A 21,185-nucleotide genomic window follows, 5' to 3' on the forward strand; every position below is an offset into this window, starting at 1 on the left:
TTAACACTCCTGGTGGACAGTTCCTGAAGCTCCAATGACTTTAGTCATGCCCAAAGAATACCTTGTTCATATAATTTATGTATGTAGATATTTATATTTTCTTCCAGCTGCTGCTGCTGCCTGTAGTAGTTACTATATTGCAGACATTATTCTAGGAGCTTGGCAAATGTTAGCATATGTTATCCGTGAACAATCCTCTGACAAAGAAAATTCTATTATCCTTACTGTGTAGAAGAGGAAACGGATATACAAAGAAGTTAAAACTATGCCTAGTAACACAGCAAGTACGTGAGAGAGTAACTACTATCTCTTTCATCTGGTTAGAATTAATGACTGACTTCTTTTATCCTTTTTTCTTCTATTTTTCTGCATATAGCAGTAATATATAGAAGGCGCACATGGAGAAGGAAACTAGCATTTAATTAGGTTTGTTACATTATTTGATGCTTTTCAGTGCTTCACCTGGTTTTGTTCTTCATTTTACATACGTGTTATCATTTCCCTCATTTTATAAATGAAAGAACTAGAGTTCATAAGCATTATTATGCATGTTCCCATTCATACAGCAGTTTATACTAGAGCTGAGATTCAACCCCAGATTCAATGTAGGTGCTATCTCTGCACTATGGAAACTCCTTTGGCAGTATCAAAGGTTGTTTTAGAGGAAAGAAAACAAAAATGCATGGTTATTTTCTGCCAACACAGTCAGTATATTTTTCCATATCATCGAATTGATTGATAGTGTTTTAATTATTCATATTATGTAAATGAGCTAAAGCACAAGATCATGGGCCACATCCATACAGTGGCACTTATGGAATGGCCTGGCATTCAGAGTGAATGTATATAAGATTTTGTTCTTTGTGGGAGCCTGTAATATTGTTTTATTATAATAGACTGGGGTAGTGTTGCCAAACATCCTATTATACCTTCAATATAGCCTGGTTATTGCTTATTCTTCTCCAAGTGGATACTTAAAGAAATTCTGTTTATTACATGTATAAACATAGATATAGATACCACATATATATGTATCTACATATATAGATACCACAGTTGTCTTCATTCACTTTGCCAAAGGCAAGTTTTATTAAAATTTTTTAAAAAATGGTTTTCTCTTTCTTAATTTTTATCGAAAAGTTGAGCAATGTGACCTCCAGAACCAAATATTGTAAATGTCAGGAACTTGCAATTTTAATTGATTTTAAAACTGCTTGTTTCTACCTAGGGTTGCATTTTTTTGGCTGTTTTTGTTGTGAAGAATGAAAATAATTGATTCCTTACCTCTCCATTTGCCTGTTTTCTTGTGTTCAATAAATATTTAAAATACCAGAATGTAGATTGTTATGACTGGCCTTTTAGGTGATTGGAAGCAAAAAATCCCTTCTTCCTATCCAAAAGGAACTTCAATTATGTAGTGAACTCTTAAAAGATGCTTGTTTAACGACTATTCATTCTTATATTGTTGAGTTAACCCAAAGCATTGACTGAGTTCTGTTTACTTGACCTAGGGACCTGAGAATAGAGAAATAAATGAGCCAGTTCCTATGGGTAACAATACGTTTTTTAGTTTGGGCATTTTAAAATGATTTAATCTATTTATTTTTTAAAAAGTTCTAAAGAACTATATTTTTTTTAAGTATTGGACTCTTTCAAAGTCTAGTGAATAAAAATGATAATTTCTACCTTCTGTTCTCCTTTTTCTTACTTGCATAGATCTTTCTAAATTTTTTTTGTTTTGTTTTGTTTTGTTTTGTTTTTCCCCTAGGAAAAATAGAAACACACCCTCAAACTTCACAGTTTAAGAAATTGGGTCATACTGTCTGTTGATTACTTTTTGTTTTTGTTTGTTTGTTTGTTTGTTTTTTACTAACAACACATGAGAAGTATCTTTCCAGTTCAGTACTTCTAGTTTTTTGGTCCATGGATTTCTCAGTCCTCAAAGGTTTCAATGGTTTTCTGTCTAGGATTTCTTAAAAATGTTTTGCCTATTGTTGGCACCCCTTCTTGAATTCTGATATATATTTTTTATCTCTGGATTTCTGTTAAGCTATATGAATGTTTAATCCTCCATCTTTTTTTATTTTTATTTTTTATGTTTTTATTTTATTATTATTTATTAAATTTTACTTACAGTATAGTTAACATTCAGTGTTATATTAGTTTCAGGTGTACAATACAGTGATTCATCAGTTCCATATATTACTCAGTGTGCATCATGATAAGTATATTCTTAATCCCCTTCACCAATTTCCCCCAGTCCCCCACCCACCTCCCCTCTGGTAACCACTGGTTTATTCTCTATAGCTAAGAGTCAGTTTCTTGGTTTTAGCGCGCTCTCTCTCTCTCTCTCTCTCTCCCTCTTTTTTTCCCTTTGCTCCTTTGTTTTGCTTCTTAAATTCTACATGTTAGTGAAATCATATATTATCTGTCTTTCTCTGACTGGCTTATTTTGTATAACTTGTACTCTTTAGCTCCATCCATGTTGTTGCAAATGCAAGATTTCAGTATTTTTATGGCTAAATAATATTTTATTGTACATACATACTATGTCTTCCTTTTTCTTTTTATGTGTATGTGAATGTATTTCTTCAACAAATATATATTTTATTAAGTTTTTAATTTTAATTCCAGTATAGTTAACATACAGTGTTCTATTAGATTCAACTGTACAATATAGTGATTTAGCAATACTATACATTACTCAGCGCTCATCATGAGAAGTGTACTCTCTTTGCAGGAATGTCTGTGACTTCTGCCCATTTTTTAATTGGATTATTTGTTTTGGGGTGTTGAGTTATATAAGTTCTTTATATATTGTGGACACTAACCGTTGATCAAATATGTCATTTGAAAATATCTTCTCTCACTCAGTAGGCTGACTTTTAGCTTTGTTGGTTGTTTCCTTTGCACTACAGAAGCTTTTTGCTTTGATGTAGTCCCAGTAGTTTATTTTTGCTTTTATTTCCCTTGCCTCAGAAGACATACCAAGAAAAATGGTACAGCTGATGTTGGAGAAATTACTGGCTGTGCTCTCTTCTAGGATTTTTGTGGTTTTAGGTCTCACATTCAGGTCCTTAATCCGTTTTGAGTTGATTTTTGTGTATGGTGTAAGAAAGTGGTCCAGTTTCATTCTTTTGCAGTTCATTTTTCCCAGCACCATTTGTTGAAGAGACCATCTTTTTCCCATTGCAAATTATTCCCTCCTTTTTCAAAGATTAATTGGCCATATAATTTTAGAATTATTTCCAGGCTTTCTGTTCTGTTCTGTTGATCTATGTGTCTGTTTTTGTGCCAGTACCATACTGTTTTGATTACTATCACTTTCTAATATAACTTGAAGTATCGTATTGTGAGATCTCCAGTTTTGTTATCTTTTCCAAGACTTGTTTGGGTATTGAGGGCATTTTATGATTTCATACAACTTTTAGGATTCTTTGTTCTATAATTCTGTGAAAAATGCTATTGGTATTTTGACAGGGATTGTGTTAAATCTGTAGATTGCTTTGGGTAGTATAGACATTTTAACAATATTTATTCTTCTAATCCATGAGCATGGAATGTCTTTCCATTTCTTTCTGTCATCTTCAATTTCTTTCATCAGTGTTTTATATTTTTCTGTGTATAGAAAGTATATTTCATTTCTTTGGAAAAGTTTATTCCCAACTATTTTATTATTTTTGGTGCAGTTGTAAGTGAATTGTTTTTCTTTTAATTTTTCTTTCTGCTGCTTCATTATTAATGTATAGAAATGCAACAGATTTCTGGGGCACCTGGGTGGCTCATTCAGTTGAGTGTCCAACTTTGGCTCAGGTCATGAACTCATGGTTTGTGAGTTCAAGCCCTACATCAGACTCTGTGCTGACAGCTCAGAGCCTGGAGCCTGCTTCAGATTCTGTGTCTCCCTCTCTCTGTGTCCCTCCCCCATTCATACTTTGTCTCTCTCTCCCTCAAAAATAAACAAACATTAAAAAAAACCCAAACAAATTTTTGTATATTGGTTTTGTATCATGTAACCCTACTGAATTCCATTTATTAGTTCTAGTAATTTTTTGATGGAGTGTTTAGGGTTTTTTTATGTATAATATCATGTCATTTGAAGATAGTGGAAGTTTTATTTCTTCCTTACCAATTTGGAGGCCTTTTATTTCTTTTTGTTGTCTTAATTGCTGTGGCTAGGACTTCCAATATTAGGTTGAATAAAGGTGGTAAGAGTGGACATCCTTGTCTTGTTCCTGATCTTAGGGGAAAAGCTCTCAATTTTGCCCATTGACTATGATGTTTTCTGTAAGTTTTTTATATAAAGTCTTTATTATGATTTGAGGTATGTTCCCTCTAAACCTACTTTGTTGAGGATTTTTTTCATGAATGGATGTTATACTTTGTCAAATGCTTTTTTCTGCATCTGTTGAAATGATAATATGGTTTTTCATCCTTTTTCCTATTTATATAATGTGTCATGTCGATTGGTTTGTGAATATTGAACTGCCATTGCATCCCAGGAATAAGTCCCACTAGATTATAGTGAATGTTTTGTTAATGTATTTGGATGAGTTTGCTAACATTCTGTTGAGGATTTTTACATCTATGTTTACCAGAAATATTGGCCTGTAGTTCTGTTTTTTTGGTGTGTGGTGTCTTCATCTGGTTTGGTATCAGGTAATGCTGACCTCATAGAAAAAATTTGAAAGTTTTCCTTACTATTTTATTTTTTAGAAAAGTTTGAGAACAGGTATAAACTCTTCTTTAAATATTTGGTAGAATTCACCTTTGAAGTTGTATGGTCCTGGAGTTTTGTTTCTTGGGAAGTTTTCTTATTATTGATTCAATCTGTTTACTGGTTATCAATCTGTTCAAATATTCTGTTTCTTCTGGTTGACTTTTAGTAGGTTATCTGTCTCTATGAATTTGTCTGTTTTTTTCTAGTCTGTCCAATTTGTTGGCATATAATTTTTCATAATGCTCACTTAAGCCATTTGTATTTCTTTGGTAGAGGCTGTTATGTCTCTTTCATTTGTGATTTTGTTTATTTGCACCCTCTCTTTCTTTCTTTTTTTTTTTTTTGAGTCTAGCTAGAAGTTTATCAATTGTGTTGATCTTTTCAAGGAAACAGTTCCTTGTTCATTGATCTCTTCTATTATTTTTTTTTTTAGTGTCTCTATCATTTATTTATGCTTTAATCTTTATTATTTCCTTCTTTCTGCTGACTTTGGGTTTTGTTTGGTCCTCCTTTCCTACCTCCTTTAGGTATAAGCTTAGGTATTTATTTGATATTTTTATTGCTTCTTGATGTAGGCCTGCATTCCTGTATTCTTCCATCTTTGGATCACTTGCTGCATCCCAAACATTTTCACCATTAGGTTTTCATTTTCATTTTACTTCAAGTAATTTTTTATTCTTCTTTTATTTCTTGGTTGACTTATTCACTGGTTAGTAGCATGTTTTTTAACCTCCATGTATTTGTGCTCTTACCAGATTTTTCTTGTGGTTGATTTCTAATTTCATAGCATTGTGGTCAGAAAAGATGCATGGTATGACTTCAATTTCTCTGAATTTCTTGAGGCTTTTTTGGTGGTCTAATATGTGATGTATTCTGGAGTATGTTCTATGTGCACTTGAAAAGAATGTGTATTCTCTTTTATTTATTTATTTTTTAAATATTTATTCATTTTTGAGGGTGAGAGAGACAGAGTATAAGTCGGGGAGGGGCAGAGAGAGAGGGAGACAGAGAATCTGAAGCAGGCTCCAGTCTCTGAGCTATCAGCACAGAGTCAGACATGGGGCTCGAATGCATGAACTGCAAGATCATGACCTGAGCTGAAGTTGGACTTTTAACTGATTGAGCCACCCAGGCAGCCCTATTCTCTTTAAGAATGGAATGTTCTAAATATAACTATGAAATCCAACTGGTCCAGTGTGTTATTCAGAGCCACTGTTTTCTTGTTGATTTTCTGTCTGTATGATCTGTCCTTTATATAAGTGGGCTATTGAAATCCCTTACTATTATTGTATTACTATCAATTAATTCTTTTATGTTTGTTGTTAACTTTTTTATGTATTTGGGTGCTTTCATGGTGGGTACATAAATATTAAGAATTGTTATATCTCTTGTTTTATTGTTCTTCCATTATTATATAGTGTCATTTGTCTCTTGTTACAGTCTTTGTTTTAAGGTCTAATTTGTCTTATCATAAGTATAGTACTCTTTCTTTTGACATCCCTTTGCATGATAAATGTTTCTCCAACCCTTCACTTTCAATCTGTATGGGTCTTTAGTTCTGAAATCAGTCTCTTATAGGCAGTATTTAGACAGGTTGATTTTTTTATTCTGACACCCTGTGTCTTCTGACTGGAATTTTTAGTCCATTTACTTTCAAAGTAATTATTGATAGATAGGTATTTATTGCCATTTTGTTACTGTTTTGTGGTCATTTTTGTAGTTTTTCTATGGTCCTTTCTTCTTTTTCTCTCTTTCACAGTTTGCTGGCTCCCTTTAGTGATAAACTTGGATTTCTTTCTCTTTATTCTTAGTATATCTGATACTGGGTTTTGATTGGTTACCATTAGGTTTGTGTATAACATCATCTGCATATAGTAGTTTATATTAAGTTGATGGTCACTTAAGTTAGAACCCATTCTTTCTTCTTACCCTCCCCTCCATGTTTCAGGTATATGGTGTCTTTATTTCACATCCTTTTATTTTGTGAATCTTTCACGGATTTTGACAGATATATTTATTTTTACTGCTTTTGTGTTTCCTACTTTACATACTCTTACGATCTTTCCTTTCCACTCAGATTGTTTCCTTAAATTTCTTATAGGGCTGGTGTAGTGGTCATGAATTCCTTCAGCTTTTATTTGTCTATGGAACTATCTCTTCTAGTCTGAATGGTAGTCATGCTTAATAGAGAATTCTGGCTCCATATTTTTTTTCATTTTACCACTTTGAATACAGCATGTCAGTCACTTATACACTGCAAAGTTTCTGCTGAAAAATCTACTCATAGCCTATGGAATTTCCCCTGTATGTAACTGTGTTCTTTTCTCTTGCTGCTTTTAAAAACATCTTGTTTTTAAGATTTTATTTTTAGGTAATCTCTACACCCAATGCAGGGCTCAAGTTTACAATCCTAAAATCAAGAGTTGCATGTTCCACTGACTGAGCCAACCAGGTGCCTCTCTCTTGCTGCTTTTGAGGTTCTTTATTATTAATATTTCCCATTTTTATTACTATACATCTGTGATGATTTCCTTGGGTTGATTTTTTTTGGGGGGTTGGGGGGGATCTCTTTGCCTCCTGGATCTGAATATATATTTCCTTTGCATAAGGAATATATATCCTCTGCATAACTTTTTTTTCTTTCAGGTTGCTCATTCATTCTTCTGCTTCTTTAGCCTGGTATTTATTTCATCTAGTGTATTTTTAACTTCATTTGTTGTTTTCTTCATCTCTGATTGGCTCTTTTTTGTCTCTTTGTTAAGGGTCTCACTGATAATTCTCTACTCTTTTCTCAAGTGCAGTAAGTATCTTTCTGAACATTTTTTAAATTCTCTAATCAGGCATATTACTTGTATCCATTTGTCTTAGTTTGTCTTGTTTTGTTTTGTTTTGTTTTGTTTTGTTTTGTTTTTCATTGGGGACATACTCCTCTCTCTCCTCATTTTACCTAACTCTCTGTTTTTTTTTTTTTTGTGTCAGGAAATTCAGCTATATCTCCTGCTATTGAATGTAGTGGCCTTATGAAGAAGAGGTCTTGTAGTCCCCTGAAATGCAGTTCCCCTGTTTCCCACCTAGTGCTTCACATGGTGTCTTCTATATGTGTTGAATGTGCTTGTCATTTGTCCTGGTTCCTTTTTCCTTCAGTCCAGTTGTCTGCAGAGGCTCTCTTTCCTATTGTGGGCAGTGTTTTGTACCTAGCTGGGAAATGGTGTGCAGTTTTAACAAGGTGTGCTATGCTTGTAAAATGAGACCTACAGCTTTGAGGATCCAAGCTGCATGCAAAGGGTGCATAATTTTACCAAGGTGCTCCTAGGGTTTCCTCAGGGTCCACAGCTGCTGCTGCCAGAGCTGCAGTCTTGCAAAATGCATGGGTGGAAAGAGGCAGTGTTGGCAAGGTTTGTGCTGTGGGAGGGGGCCCACAGTGCTGGGACTGAGGCAGGCATGACTGGAAAGAGTGGATAAGTGGAAGCACAGGGATGCGGGACTTAGTGTAAGCACATTAGGTAGTGAAATTCAGAGCATGCTAGTTTCTGCAGGTGGCCATGTGTTTGTGCTGAGGGGTGAAAGAGGGCAATGGTACCTTCCAGCTCCTTTGTTCCTGGAGAAGTCTTCCCCTGGATACCCTCTGAGATGAGTAAATAACTCTTCCCCCTATATGCCCTGGTGCTTTTGAAAGTGCTGCTTCTAGCCTGTATCTTAAAGGCTATTTGTCCTGCTATCTCTTTAAGGGCAGAAACTTATTTTCCTATTGCCCTCAGGATCTTCCAGAATGGAGCTAGCTTTTTTTTTTTTTTTTTTTTTAATTCCAGGATTTAAGTCCCTCTTGTTTGTAAGAAGTCAGTAAATTCAGTCCCTTTTACTTTCAAAGCCAAATGTTATGAGGATTCCTCTCTTCCTTGTGAGCTCCCTGGTGTGATAGTCTGTTTCTCACCCTTCTTCAGTGCTTCCAGCTCCCTCCAGACCACAGATGTCCACCTCTATTTTGCTTCTCCACTATATCTCCACCCTTTCTACCCTCTTTGATGTGGACTCTTCTCTACCTTTAGATGTGGAGTTTATTCTGCCGGTCTTTGGGTTGTTTCTGAGTTATTTATGCTGATGTCAGTGTTATCTAGTTGTATGCATGGGACAGTGTGAACTTAGGGTCCTCTTGCTCCACCATCTTCCAGCCTCCTTCTAACCCACCATCTTTATTTTCTTTTAATGTTTATTTTTGAGAGAGAGAGACAGAGCATGAGCAGGGAAGGGGCAGAGGGAGAGGGAGACACAGAATCTGAAGCAGACTCCAGGCTCTGAGCTGTCAGCACAGAGCCTGATGCGGGGCTCGAACTCATGAGCCTTGAGATCATGACCTGAGCCGAAGTCGGGTGCTCAACTGACTGAGCCACCCAGGCACCCCAAATCCACCATCTTTAAATGGAAGCTAGTTTTAATTTTTTATTGACTTGAATTATTTTCATATATTACTGGAGAATATTAAGAAATATCATATTTCCACCACATGTGATGAAAATTTTCATTATAGTAACAAAATATTTGAATTTTTTCTCAGGGTGTTATTTGGTATTCCTAAATACTTTTTTTTTTTAAATAAGTAATATAATTTGATCTGGCCTCAGAATCTTAAGAAAATTATAAGATTTAAAATCTAGCAAAAGCAATGAAAATAAACTGATATTTCATAATGTAGGATCCTTAGGGGATTTTCGGTAAACTAAACATATTTTGAATTATTTTGCATATGGTAAAAAATGTAGTAGAAAGAATATTGGGCTCGGATTCAGGTGATCTATGTTAGAATCCTGGTTCTGAAGCTTGGAACAAAGAAACTGAAGTTCTCAGCAACGTCATGAACCATCTTAAGATTACAAAGCTTTCTCTCTACCTTATAATGTTGTTTTGAGAATCCCATGGAAAAGAATATGTGAATAGCTTTGTAATATAATTAGTAACAAACAATAAAGGTTTTTTTTCTTAGTACATTTGCTTTTATCATCTGGAAAAACATGTAGTGAAGGTTAATGCTAATTTTAGGTAAAATGGATGGAATCACTGTAACATATTTACCTTCTGTGAAGGATCTGTGTTTTCTAAAGTAAGTTGATGTAATAACTTTGGTGAATGTGAACCCTACTTCTACCCCAAAATAAAAATTCAGACTCTTAACTAAAACTGTGCCACTAAGTCATAAAACAAGAGAGCCAACTAAGGAGTAATGTAAGTTGGGTATAAACCCTTACTGTGATTTTATTTTATTTTCAGTGTATTTAAATGAAGCAGGGTTCAATTTTGTGAGAAAATGCATTCAAGCTGTGGAAACAAGAGGTGAGTGTTGTCTGACAGGTATATCATTAGTGTTCATTCTTATATAGGAACCTCTCAAAAAATGAGGATATATTTTATTATTAACATGAGATTAACTTTAAGAACTATATAAATGTATAAAATTATCTAAATACACAAATAGCTATAGTCTGAACTTTACCAAAAATCATACTGTATATTCTGTTTAACAATTTTTCATAATAAAGGCCTGATTTATTTCCATTTCATAGACTTTGTGTTATTTATTACTCTAAGCTCCTCTTCAGTGTTTTTCAAGCTTTAGAGGAGGTAAGATTCCTAAGGAGCTGGTCTTCCTCCTTTCTTAATGTTATTCCCTTCAGTGATTTCACTCACAGTCACAATTCTAGCACCTTTACCCTCTCTAGTCATGGCCTTGAAGGCCACTCTAGTTGCCTGTTACACTCTTCCATTTCCAGGAAAACTTGTCTAAAGCAAAACTCATGGGCTTTGAAATTCTGTGAACTTAAACTCAAATTTTGGTGCTGCCATTTAGAAGTTTTGAGAAGTTAAGTACATTTCTTAAATCCTCTAAATCTATTTCCTCACCTTCAAAATGAAGGAAGTTGTTAAGGCCTTCCAGTTCTTCAACATGTAGGACTACATGACTGAAGAAATAGAGGATGAGAAATTCTAATCATTCTTTCCCATCTTTGATGGCTTTTTGTATTCAGATAGTAGTGAATGAGCAGAGTACTTTGCTACTTTGAAGATCTTTGAAAGACTTTCAAATCACTGTTTAGTGTCTGCTCTGAGAAATATATGTCTGATGGGTGTTTCCAGGGTAGATTTTCTGAAGTTAGACTGCAAAATTGGATAAGTAACTTTCAAATTCTGCATAGGGAAATGCCAGATGTTTTCAACATTCTGTACTTGTGATGCTATGTCTAAAGACATTCTTTTGTGGTTTTTCCTTCTCATTAGGCATCACTATTTTAGGCCTCTACCGAATAGGAGGAGTGAACTCCAAAGTTCAGAAACTCATGAACACAACATTTTGTAAGTTTTGAATGAAGCTAGTTACTTAATTTTTGTATTATAGATAATCCATACCATAGGTTTCTTTGAGATATATACTACTGCTGTTCTTTGAATATTTTCAAGAAATATTTAAAATTAACATTTGCATTCAGTTTTTAATGTTCAGTTATAATAGATGATCAATCAGAATTTGAGAGAGAGCCTTTTCATAATATTGAACTTTTTCTCAAGTGTCCTTTGGTTAGCTAGAGACACAGTGAGATTTATGGATACTAGATTCAGATTGCCTGGCTTGGAATTCTAATTCACCACTTAAAAGCTTTGTGACTTTGGATAATTTGTTTAACTTCTCTGTGCCTCAACCTTCTCATTCATAAAATGGAGAAGATAATAATAGTGCCTGCTTCACTGAGAGTGTGAGGATTGAATACGTTAATCCATAAAAGTATTTGGAAGCGTGCCTGGCACATGACAAATGCTCAGTGATGTTAGCAATTAACAATAATTTTATTTGGAAAACTATTATTCCACAAGAAATCTTTGAGGTTTATAAAGTGTCAAGAGTGAAACTTGCACCAATTCACACAAACAACAATCCTAAGGTTAACTCTGTTGGCATCCTAAGAAATCAATGTCTCTGACCTATTATGTTTATATCCATCTTCTTTAAAAAAATTTTTTTAATGTTTATTTATTTTTGAGAGAGAGAGCCAGCAAGCAGGGGACGGGCAGAGAGAGAGGGAGACACAGAACCCGAAGCAGGTTCTAGGCTCCAAGCTGTCAGCACTGAGCCCAACGCGGGGCTCAAACTCACGAACTGAGATGACCTAAGCTGAAGTCAGACACTCAACCGACTGAGCCACCCAGGCACCCACTTTGTGTCCATCTTCTTAATGGTGCAAGTGATGTTTTGAGCTGTACAGTTTAAACATCTTATTTTTATTCTTTACAGCTCCAAAATCCCCTCCTGATATTGACATTGATATTGAATTGTGGGATAATAAGACAATAACAAGTGGGCTGAAAAACTACCTCAGGTAAGGAGTGTTTAACTCGTACTCTGCATGTGATGTCTCTCTTAACCTCTGTGGGCATTGCCATATGACTCCATGGAACACCTGTGTGTGAGCTTCACTCCTTAGAGCAATTCTTTCACCTCACATGAAATAGCATAAGGTGGTAATGTTTATGTTTAGTGTTTTGGAACTTATACTTGGTTTTTCAACTAATAAACTTTAGAAGCTGCAATCTTTTATGAATACTAAATAATAGTTTGTTTCATGTTAAATTTGAATGTAGTGTTTTCATGTATTTTTTAAAAATAAGTTGAAAGTTGTTTTATGTTTGTTTGTTTGTTTGTTTGTTTGTTTTTAATTTAACTATAGTCCCCATATCTGAGAGAGATTTTTGCCGTTGTGGTTCAACAGTTCTTACAAAGTGAAAAAATCATTTTCCAGTCTGTCCTTTTAGCACGGTTGTGCCAAGAAATGCTGCTAAAGGGCCTTCTTTGAGATCTGCATTTTGGGACTGCCTGGAATCACCCTAGTAGGACTTTATCCTACTCCCTAATTACCCAATTCTTAAAGAAGTACTAGAAATTCAGGGGAAATAAAAAGATATTGCCATTCTAATGCCCTCTTCTTTCTCCGTTGTAGGTGCCTTGCAGAACCACTGATGACTTACAAGTTACACAAAGATTTTATTGTTGCAGTTAGTAAGTACACTTCCATTGAATGCATTATAATTGATATAGTTTTATGCTGTATCACTTAGAGGTATAAATTTAAACCAGGTAGTTAAGATTTTCCTACATATTGCTTAAGAAACTATCAATCTGATGCTTAATAGCTAACAATATGGCTTGTAAGCAAGTAAGAAATTGCAGAATGGTAGATAAAAGACCTAAATGTGAGACGTGAAACCGTGAAACCAGAAGACATTAGTAGTTTCTTTGACATTAACTAAAGAAACATTTATCTAGATGTGTCTCTTCTGGCAAGGAAATCAAAAAGCAATTGGGAGGGCACTAAAATAAAAAGGTTTTACACAGTGAAGGAAACCATCAATGAAACAAAATGGCAACCTCCTGAATGGGAGAAAATATTTGCAAGTGTTATATCCAATAAGGGGTTAATATCCAAAATATGTAAAGAAGTTACACAACTCAACACTAAAAAACTAATATGATTAAAAAAGGGGAAGACCTGAAGAGACATTTTTCCCAAGCAGACATACAGATGGCCAATAGACATATGAAAAGATGCTTAACATCACTCATCAACAGACAAATACAAATCAAAACTACAATGAGATATCACTTCACACCAGTCAGAATGGCTAAAATTAATAACACAAGAAACAAGTGTTGGTGAGGATGCAGGGGGGAAAAAAAGGAACCCTCTTGCACTGTTGGTGGGAATGCAAACTGGTGCAGCCACTCTAGAAAACATTATGAAAGTTCCTCAAAATATTAAAAATAGAATTACCATATGATCCAGTATTTCTGCTAGTATTTACCCAAAGAAAACGAAAACACCATTTCAGAAAGATAATGCACCCCATGTTTATTGCAGCATTATTTACAAGACATAACAACAACAGAAGTGTCCATCAATATGTGAATGGATAAAGAAGATGTGGTATATATATACAATGTAATGTTACTAAACCATAAGAAAGAATGAAATCTTGACCTTTGCAGCAACATGGGTGGACCTAGAGGGTATAATGCTAAGTGAAATAAGTCAGATAGAAAAAGACCAATACCATATGATTTTACTCATATGTGGAACTTAAACTAGAAAAAGAAAAAGACCAAAAGGAAACAAACTCTTAAATACAGAGAACAAAACCGGTGGTTGTCAGAAGAGAGGTGGAGAGTGGAATGGGAGAAATAGATAATGGGAATTAAGAATACACTTTCCTTGATTTAAAAAATATTGAAGAATGAATTAAAAGATTTTGTCACTTAATAAGAGTTCTTTGGAGTGACTGGTGTGTTAACAGGAATTATTTTAAATACATTTTACTCAGTCGATGAATGTCAGTACCTTACAAGAGCAACTTTATTGTTAAATTGACAACACTACAAATATGCAGTTATGCCACCCACTCATACTCATGTGCTATATTCCTAAATCTGGAGAGTAAAGTCAGGTATTTGGGGCAGGTAACAGGCACTTCCAACAATCCTTCCCCCCCCCCCCATTATCACATATCTATGTCATTTATTTAGATCTATGATTGCCATAATAGGAGATATATAGATAGGCTTAATTCAAAAATTGTGGGGAGGGGCTCAGTGAAAAACATGTAACCTGAAAAATTAGAAATATGTACTTTTAAAACACTGAGATGAAAGTGCTGGGTTGCCATCTCAGCCATCACAACAGTTTGTAACTGCTAGGCATTAGCATTTCATTGTTAAGATATATGAGGTGTGACTGTACCAAGTATTTTTCACAGTCCAAGAAAGAAAGCATTTGCATTAATTTATTGCCATGCATTATAATGTCACAGGTAATGTTGTCTGCTGATAAGTGTCAGATAACGTTGTGACCTTGGTTTTCAGTCCAGCATACATGACTGGATCACATGGTCTCATAAACACCTATACCACTTAGCTTTCTCCTGAAACCTCTCCACTCTATATTCTCTTCATCAGAATCTATTAGATGAACAAGACCTTAGAAATATATAATTTCACCCCTCATTTTACTGACTAGGTCCCAGAGTGGGCAAGTGACTTTCTCCACGGTACTAGTAAATTGATGGCAAAATCAGGGCTATAAGCCAATTTTTTTGACTCTTAACCTAGAACTTACTTACAGAAATTTTGTGTTATAACATGGCATTTGAGACACTTAGTTAAGTGCTAAATGATCTGGTTGTTTTAATAAAAGCATTTGGTCATAAGATTTTTTTTCTCCACTTACATGGCAAATAATAATCACATTATTCACTACCATGATAATTAAAATATATTCCTATGTATAAGAATTCATCTTTTGTCTGGTACAAAGATAATCCCATGTAGTAGATAATAAGGTAATAAAAGTAAGTATTATTTGGAAATTTAGCTCTGTAAAAAGGGGAAGTTGTTCAGAAATTAAAAGGTGCCTCAGAATTCCCTGGAAAACAGTATGGATTAGGCCTTCCATGGGCCTGCAACTAGGAACTACAGAATTGGGAGTTTATGTTTCTCTCCCCACCCTTTTAGGAGCATCTCTTCTCTCTGTTCTTTGCTGCATATCTACCTCATTCTTATCTCCCTTTCCAGTTAGATTTTCTTGGCTTTGGAGCACATTTGGTTATGCCATCCCTAGTTTTACACTATATGCCATTTCACATACTCAGCAGACAGATCAGAGTTTTGATGTCTCCATTCCAACCCCTGGGAGACCTTGTGTTTGGCCCAGCATGAGCCAGCTCTTTTCCCACCTCATGTTCCACACCTTTCAGAGAAAGGGCTTGGCATGGTGGGTAGTCACCCTAGAATTAGTTTATTGTAGTAAGAGTATGTTAATAGATCTTCATTCTGAAGTGTTAGCCTTTTCTCTAGCAGACATGTCAACATGTTGTCTTTTGCCTGGCAAACTAGACTTACTTTAGATTTTTTTTTCTTCTTTTCAGATTTCCCATTGTCAGCATGGGCTTAGAATCTATTAGGCCTCTGCATAATAATACTGACACCTCAGAAAAGTAATTCCCTGTTATCTTTAAATCTACAAAATTTGGAAAGGAATGCCTTCTTCCTTCTGTCTGATGGAGTCACTAGGAGGTTTCTGTGTGATAGAGTATATTATATTGCCTGGAACATTAGGCAGTCTGTACCAATAGCTGTGATCACTCCATTGCTAAAGTTTTGATTTTGTCCTTGTGTAGCAAAACCAAAGCAGGCGATGAGTTCTGGTTGTATAGAAGTTCAGTGGCTATGAGCACAGGTCTAGATTAGATGGAACTGGGTTAGTCTGGCATATTTACTTAACTAACTTCATGACCATGGTCAGGTTACTCAACCTCTCTAAGCCTTAGAGAATGATAGTGATGAACTGCATGAAGCAATGTTTATAAGGCATGAGGGTGGGAGTGTTTATAATGTTTAGATTATTAATGTTTATGTACACATTTGAATGCAATTAAAACTTGATCATTCAACCTTTATGTTATAGAATCTGATGACCAAAACTACCGGGTGGAGGCTGTACATGCATTGGTGCACAAATTGCCAGAAAAAAACAGAGAGATGCTGGACATCTTAATAAAGCACCTTGTCAAGTAATTATCTGATATATATTGTTCACTTAACTACTTGTTCAACTGTTAAAGTTAGACCTTGTTCATATCTTTCTAAAGTGTATGATGGTGCTATAACATTGTTATAATTAGAGTCCACTGAATGTTTTAAAAATGATGTGGTAGTTTGTTTTTAAGATATATCTGTGTGTGTGTGTGTGTGTGTGTGTATGTATGTTTACACTATGCAAATGATTAATATCCTTTGCAACTGTTAAATTAATGATGAAAACCTTACATGTCAACTTAAAAATATGAAGGAGTTTGAAGCCCTAAGTTTGAAGATCAGTTCTCTGTACTACGAGTGTCAACAGTTCTGCCAGGTCAAAGTGCCACTGTAATGTTAGCTTCTCTTTCTCAATTCGTAGCATCACTTGGTCTCTGAAGATTTTTCTGATTCTGCTGTTAGTTCATCTATATATTTTTAAATGTCTATAAACAGATACTGTATTAGCCAAGTTTCTCCAGAGAAATAGAACCGACCAGATGTTTGTGTATATGTAGCTATACGTACACGTGTGTGTGTGTGTGTGTGTGTGTGTGTGTGTGTGTGTATGGTGTATGTATATGTGTGTGTGTATATATAAATATATATGAGAGAGAGATTGATTATAAGGAATTGGGCCGTGCTACTGTGAAGGCTGTTAAGTCTAAAATCTGCAGGGCAGCTGGTAGTCTGCAGACCCAGGGAAGAGTTGACATTACAGCTCTAATCCAGGGCAGTCTGAAGCAGAATTGCCTCTTCCTCAGAGGAAGTTAGTCTTTTTTAAGACTTTAAACTGATTGGATGAGGCCCACTGACATTATAGAGGGTAATCTACTTTACTCTAAGTCTACTAATTTAAATGTTAATCTTATGCAAAAAAAAAAAAAATACCTTCACAGAATGATCTAGAATTATGTTTGATCAAATATCTGGGTACTATGGCCTCATAAATCTGTCTGAAGATTCTTTCTCTCTCCCTTTCACACACACACACACACACACATACACACACACACACTTGCCATGCTGCTGTAAACAAAAGTCCAAATTCAGATTTTAAACTTAAGAATTCCTTACAGCCTCATTTACACATCAGGATATTTTCCATCTTAGAAAGTACTGTGATTCACAATGAAATGATTACTCCTTCCTTGCTTACTACAAGTAGTAACCCAGTTTATGCTAATTTCAGCCAGGCACATTTGAAATAGTGCTACATAACATATCAATAAGTCTTATCTTAACCTGCAGATAAGATAATACGAATTGCCCTCCTGCCCCTTGAAATAAGGAAATCCATTAGAAACTACATCATTTCAAGTTCATTATAAACTGTTGCCATGGCAATACCTCTTTTAGTTAGTGAATAAGGACTCTTTGTCAGATTTAGTCTTTAATTATGTTTTGAATTGTGTGACCTGTTCATGAAATTTAACCACACTGTATGTATTGGGCATTCTCTTGCTGTATTCAAGCTAATTTTCTAGCAAAGCCTTTATTTATTTATTTATTTTGAGAGAAAGAGAGAGGGAAAAAAAAATCATGAGCAGGGGAGGGGCAGAGAGAGAGGGAGAGAGAATCCCAAGCAGGCTCTGCACTGACAATGCAGAGCATGGGGCTCCAACACAGGAACAATGAGATCATGACTTGAGTCAGTCACTTAACCAACTGAGTGACGCAGGCACCCCTCTAGCAAAGTCTTTTTAAACACACTTTTTTTATATATATATAATTTTTTTTAATGTTTATTTATTTTTGAGGGAGACAGAGAGAGAGCACGAGCAGAGAGAGAGAAGTAGACACAGGATCTGAAGCAGGCTCCAGGCTCCAAGCTGTCATCACAGAGCCTGATGTGGAGCTTGAACTCACAAACCACGAGAGATCATGACCTAAGCTGAAGTCAGACACTTAACCACTCCTTAAATGTGCTTTTAAAAGCTACATGAGTGTCACATAAAACGTTTTTTGTTTAATTATCCAGAATGTTAAGTGAACTCAAACTCCCCCCTCTTTGTGAATGTGCATGACTTTAGTACAGGGAATAGCAGAGGATACTATCTGGCCATAGAAGAGTGCTTAAAACTCTTTTGCCCATCCTTCATCACCATTCCTGGCTTTTTTCCTAAACCTATATGAAGGTCAATCTTCACTGACTAAGCAGTATTTTTGGAATGTGTATCCAATCACCAGTGACTTAAGTAGACTACAAACAAGTAATAACATTCTTGGTCCCTGGCAACCTTAATATATCTGAAGAAGAGAATTTAAGGCCAATCGTCTGGATTGGTTACTGGTCTAAATTAGGACCAGTGACTAAAAGATTGATTGCAAATCTCCATTAATTAGCTCTGAGACATGGTGTAAACCATTACTTCCTTTCTGAGACTCCTTTTCTTTGTCTTTAAAACAAAGGCCATCTGTGGTCTCTTCTTTGACTCTAACTTTGAATATTTAAAAAAAAATGTTAGAGAGAAATACAGAGTGTGAGTGTGGGGGTGGGGGTGTTGCAGAGAGAGAGAGACACACACACAGAATCTGAAGCAGGCTCCAGGCTCTGAGCTGTCAGCACAGAGCCCCACGCGGGCTCAAACTCACAAACCATGGGATCATGACTTGAGCCAAAGTCAGATGCTTAACCAACTGAGCCACCGAGGTACCCCTCTAACTTTGAATTTTTAAAAGGGCAATTGGGTGTCTGTTCCATACAACAAGTTGAGGAAATGAGGTGCAGAAATAGCTGAAATGTGAGGTGATAAGTGTCTATATTGATTGAGTTAGCTCAGCTGAAGGGAAATTCAGTGAAGAGAAAATTGCTCATCAAAATATTCTGTCTCTTGAGCAACACAATCATAAACTCACCTTTTCAAAACCATTTTTTTAAGAATTCCAAATTCACTCCCCATGAGTTTAATATTAATCGTATTCCAGTTTATTCACACTACCAGGAACTCTTACATTTTAGCAAGAGTGCCTAAAGCCAATTTCATTACAAGGAAGACTGTTAATTGAGATCATATTTCCTGTAACTCATTATTTAATTTTATCAACCCTATAGGGATAGTTATTCTTTATAGATGAGGAAACTGAAGCCTAGAGTTATTAAATAACTTGGCTGATTGCACCCAGCTTCGAAGTTGGATGGATCCAAGCTTTAAATGCAGGCAGACTCAGTACCTTTACATACTACTTTCTTAGTAGATTCTTTAATACATACTAAACAGTAAATATATAATATTTGTCTATATAAAAAGGAAATGTGGAATGAAACTTCTTCTTATTCTAACCAAGAGCTTCTTAACTAGTGCTTTCTCGGGCACAAGGGAAAAATTCAGTAAGTGAGACAGCTAACTCTTCCGGTCCTGTGCTAGGATTTACATAGGTATTCAAAATCCTGGATTCCCCATAAAATTTTACTTTTGCTTATGGAATGTAGTTAGTGATGCACACTTAGTCAGGTATAACCATGATCTTGTGTTCAGTGCTCCTTTCCAGAACTTCCTATTTTAACAACATGCCTGGAAGTAAGATAGAAAAGGCAGTGTATAACCTAGAAGATTGGTCTAATGAATGAGGTTTTCTTTTAGGAATATGTCCAATTCCCAAATTAAGTAGTCAAAGTCATTTTTTTAATGTTTTATGATTTATTCTTGAGAGAGAGAGAGAGAGAGCATGAGCAGGGGAGGGGCAGCGAGAGGGAGACACAGAATCCAAAGTAGGATCCAGATTCTAAGCTGTCAGCACAGAACCCAACATAGGGCTTGAACTCACAAGCCATGAGATCATGACCCAAGCCGAAGTCAGACCCAACTGACTGAGCCACCCAGGCACCCCTAGTCAAAGTCAGTTTTGATAGTTACTGGGATTACTTTGCTAAAGTCAGTAATACCAGAGGCTTTTTCTTTCATTTCCATTTTTAAGCCAGCATTGATGTGACCACATCTCCTTCTCTTACTGTTTGCCAACCACAGTGCCCAGCCCTAGGGAGGCACTGAGGGAAGTTTTGAATGAATGGATAGGTGGATGGGTGGATGGATGGAAGGAAATAAGGAAGGAAAAAAAGGAAGGATAGAAACTTGCATTGGCCAGTTGTCTTATGTAGGGAGCTTAAGAAAACCACAGACTTCTATTCAGAAAACATGCATTGAAAGAGCATCTGTGTCCCTAATTTGCTGTGACCTTGAGTACATCATTTTTACTTTAGGAGGTTTTTAACCTACGTAATAGGAAAAACTGACTTTCTGGGAGGATTAAATGAAATAATGTCTATGAAAATGCCTGGTACTAGGTACTCAATAATATGTTTAGTATATCTGAATATAATTCCAACCAACCTAATTTGAACCATTTGTTCTAAAAGAAGTATAGTGCCCTAGAGAATACCTAACAGTTGATAATCTCTGTAGGATAATTGTACTCTATTTAGGATATCAAGATTTATTCCTTTAATGTTTATTTATTTTTTGAGAGAGAGACAGGGGGAGGGGCAGAGAGGGAGACACAGAAGCCAAAGCAGGCTCCAGGTTCCAGGCTCCAAGCTGCCTGTCCAGAGCCCAACGCGGGGCTTGAACTCACGAACTGTGAGATCATGACCTGAGCTGAAGTCAAATGTTTAACTGACTAAGCCACTCAGGCGCCCCGAGATTTATTCCTTTAATTAACCTTTGTAATTAATTTTACTTAGCTAATGTTAACTTTTTATGTCTTTTTAGGCTATACCCACTCATGACAATTAGGAGTAGCTAAACCTGACAATTTGGGAAAATTAACCTATAATGGCATATTTTACATTCTATTTATGCCACAAATTTGATAAATGAGAACGTTTCATATTTATTAAACTTTTAATTTATGTTATTTTTG

The 21,185-nt window shown here is 35.6% G+C and overlaps 1 protein-coding gene across 2 annotated transcripts in view; it reads left to right on the forward strand.

Annotated features, from left to right (window-relative positions):
• Positions 1-21,185, forward strand: part of ARHGAP42 (Rho GTPase activating protein 42) — a 312,973-nt gene that overhangs the window by 269,947 nt on the left and 21,841 nt on the right. For both annotated transcript variants that reach the window (XM_027040080.2, XM_053203842.1), the window contains exons 13-17: positions 9,983-10,045; positions 10,988-11,062; positions 11,997-12,081; positions 12,700-12,758; positions 16,216-16,321. In XM_027040080.2, the coding sequence (XP_026895881.1) occupies positions 9,983-10,045; positions 10,988-11,062; positions 11,997-12,081; positions 12,700-12,758; positions 16,216-16,321 (388 nt within the window). The remainder of the gene's footprint in view (positions 1-9,982; positions 10,046-10,987; positions 11,063-11,996; positions 12,082-12,699; positions 12,759-16,215; positions 16,322-21,185) is intronic.

Source organism: Acinonyx jubatus, chromosome D1 (genome assembly GCF_027475565.1).
Source record: "Acinonyx jubatus isolate Ajub_Pintada_27869175 chromosome D1, VMU_Ajub_asm_v1.0, whole genome shotgun sequence".
Taxonomy (NCBI): Eukaryota; Metazoa; Chordata; class Mammalia; order Carnivora; family Felidae; genus Acinonyx; species Acinonyx jubatus.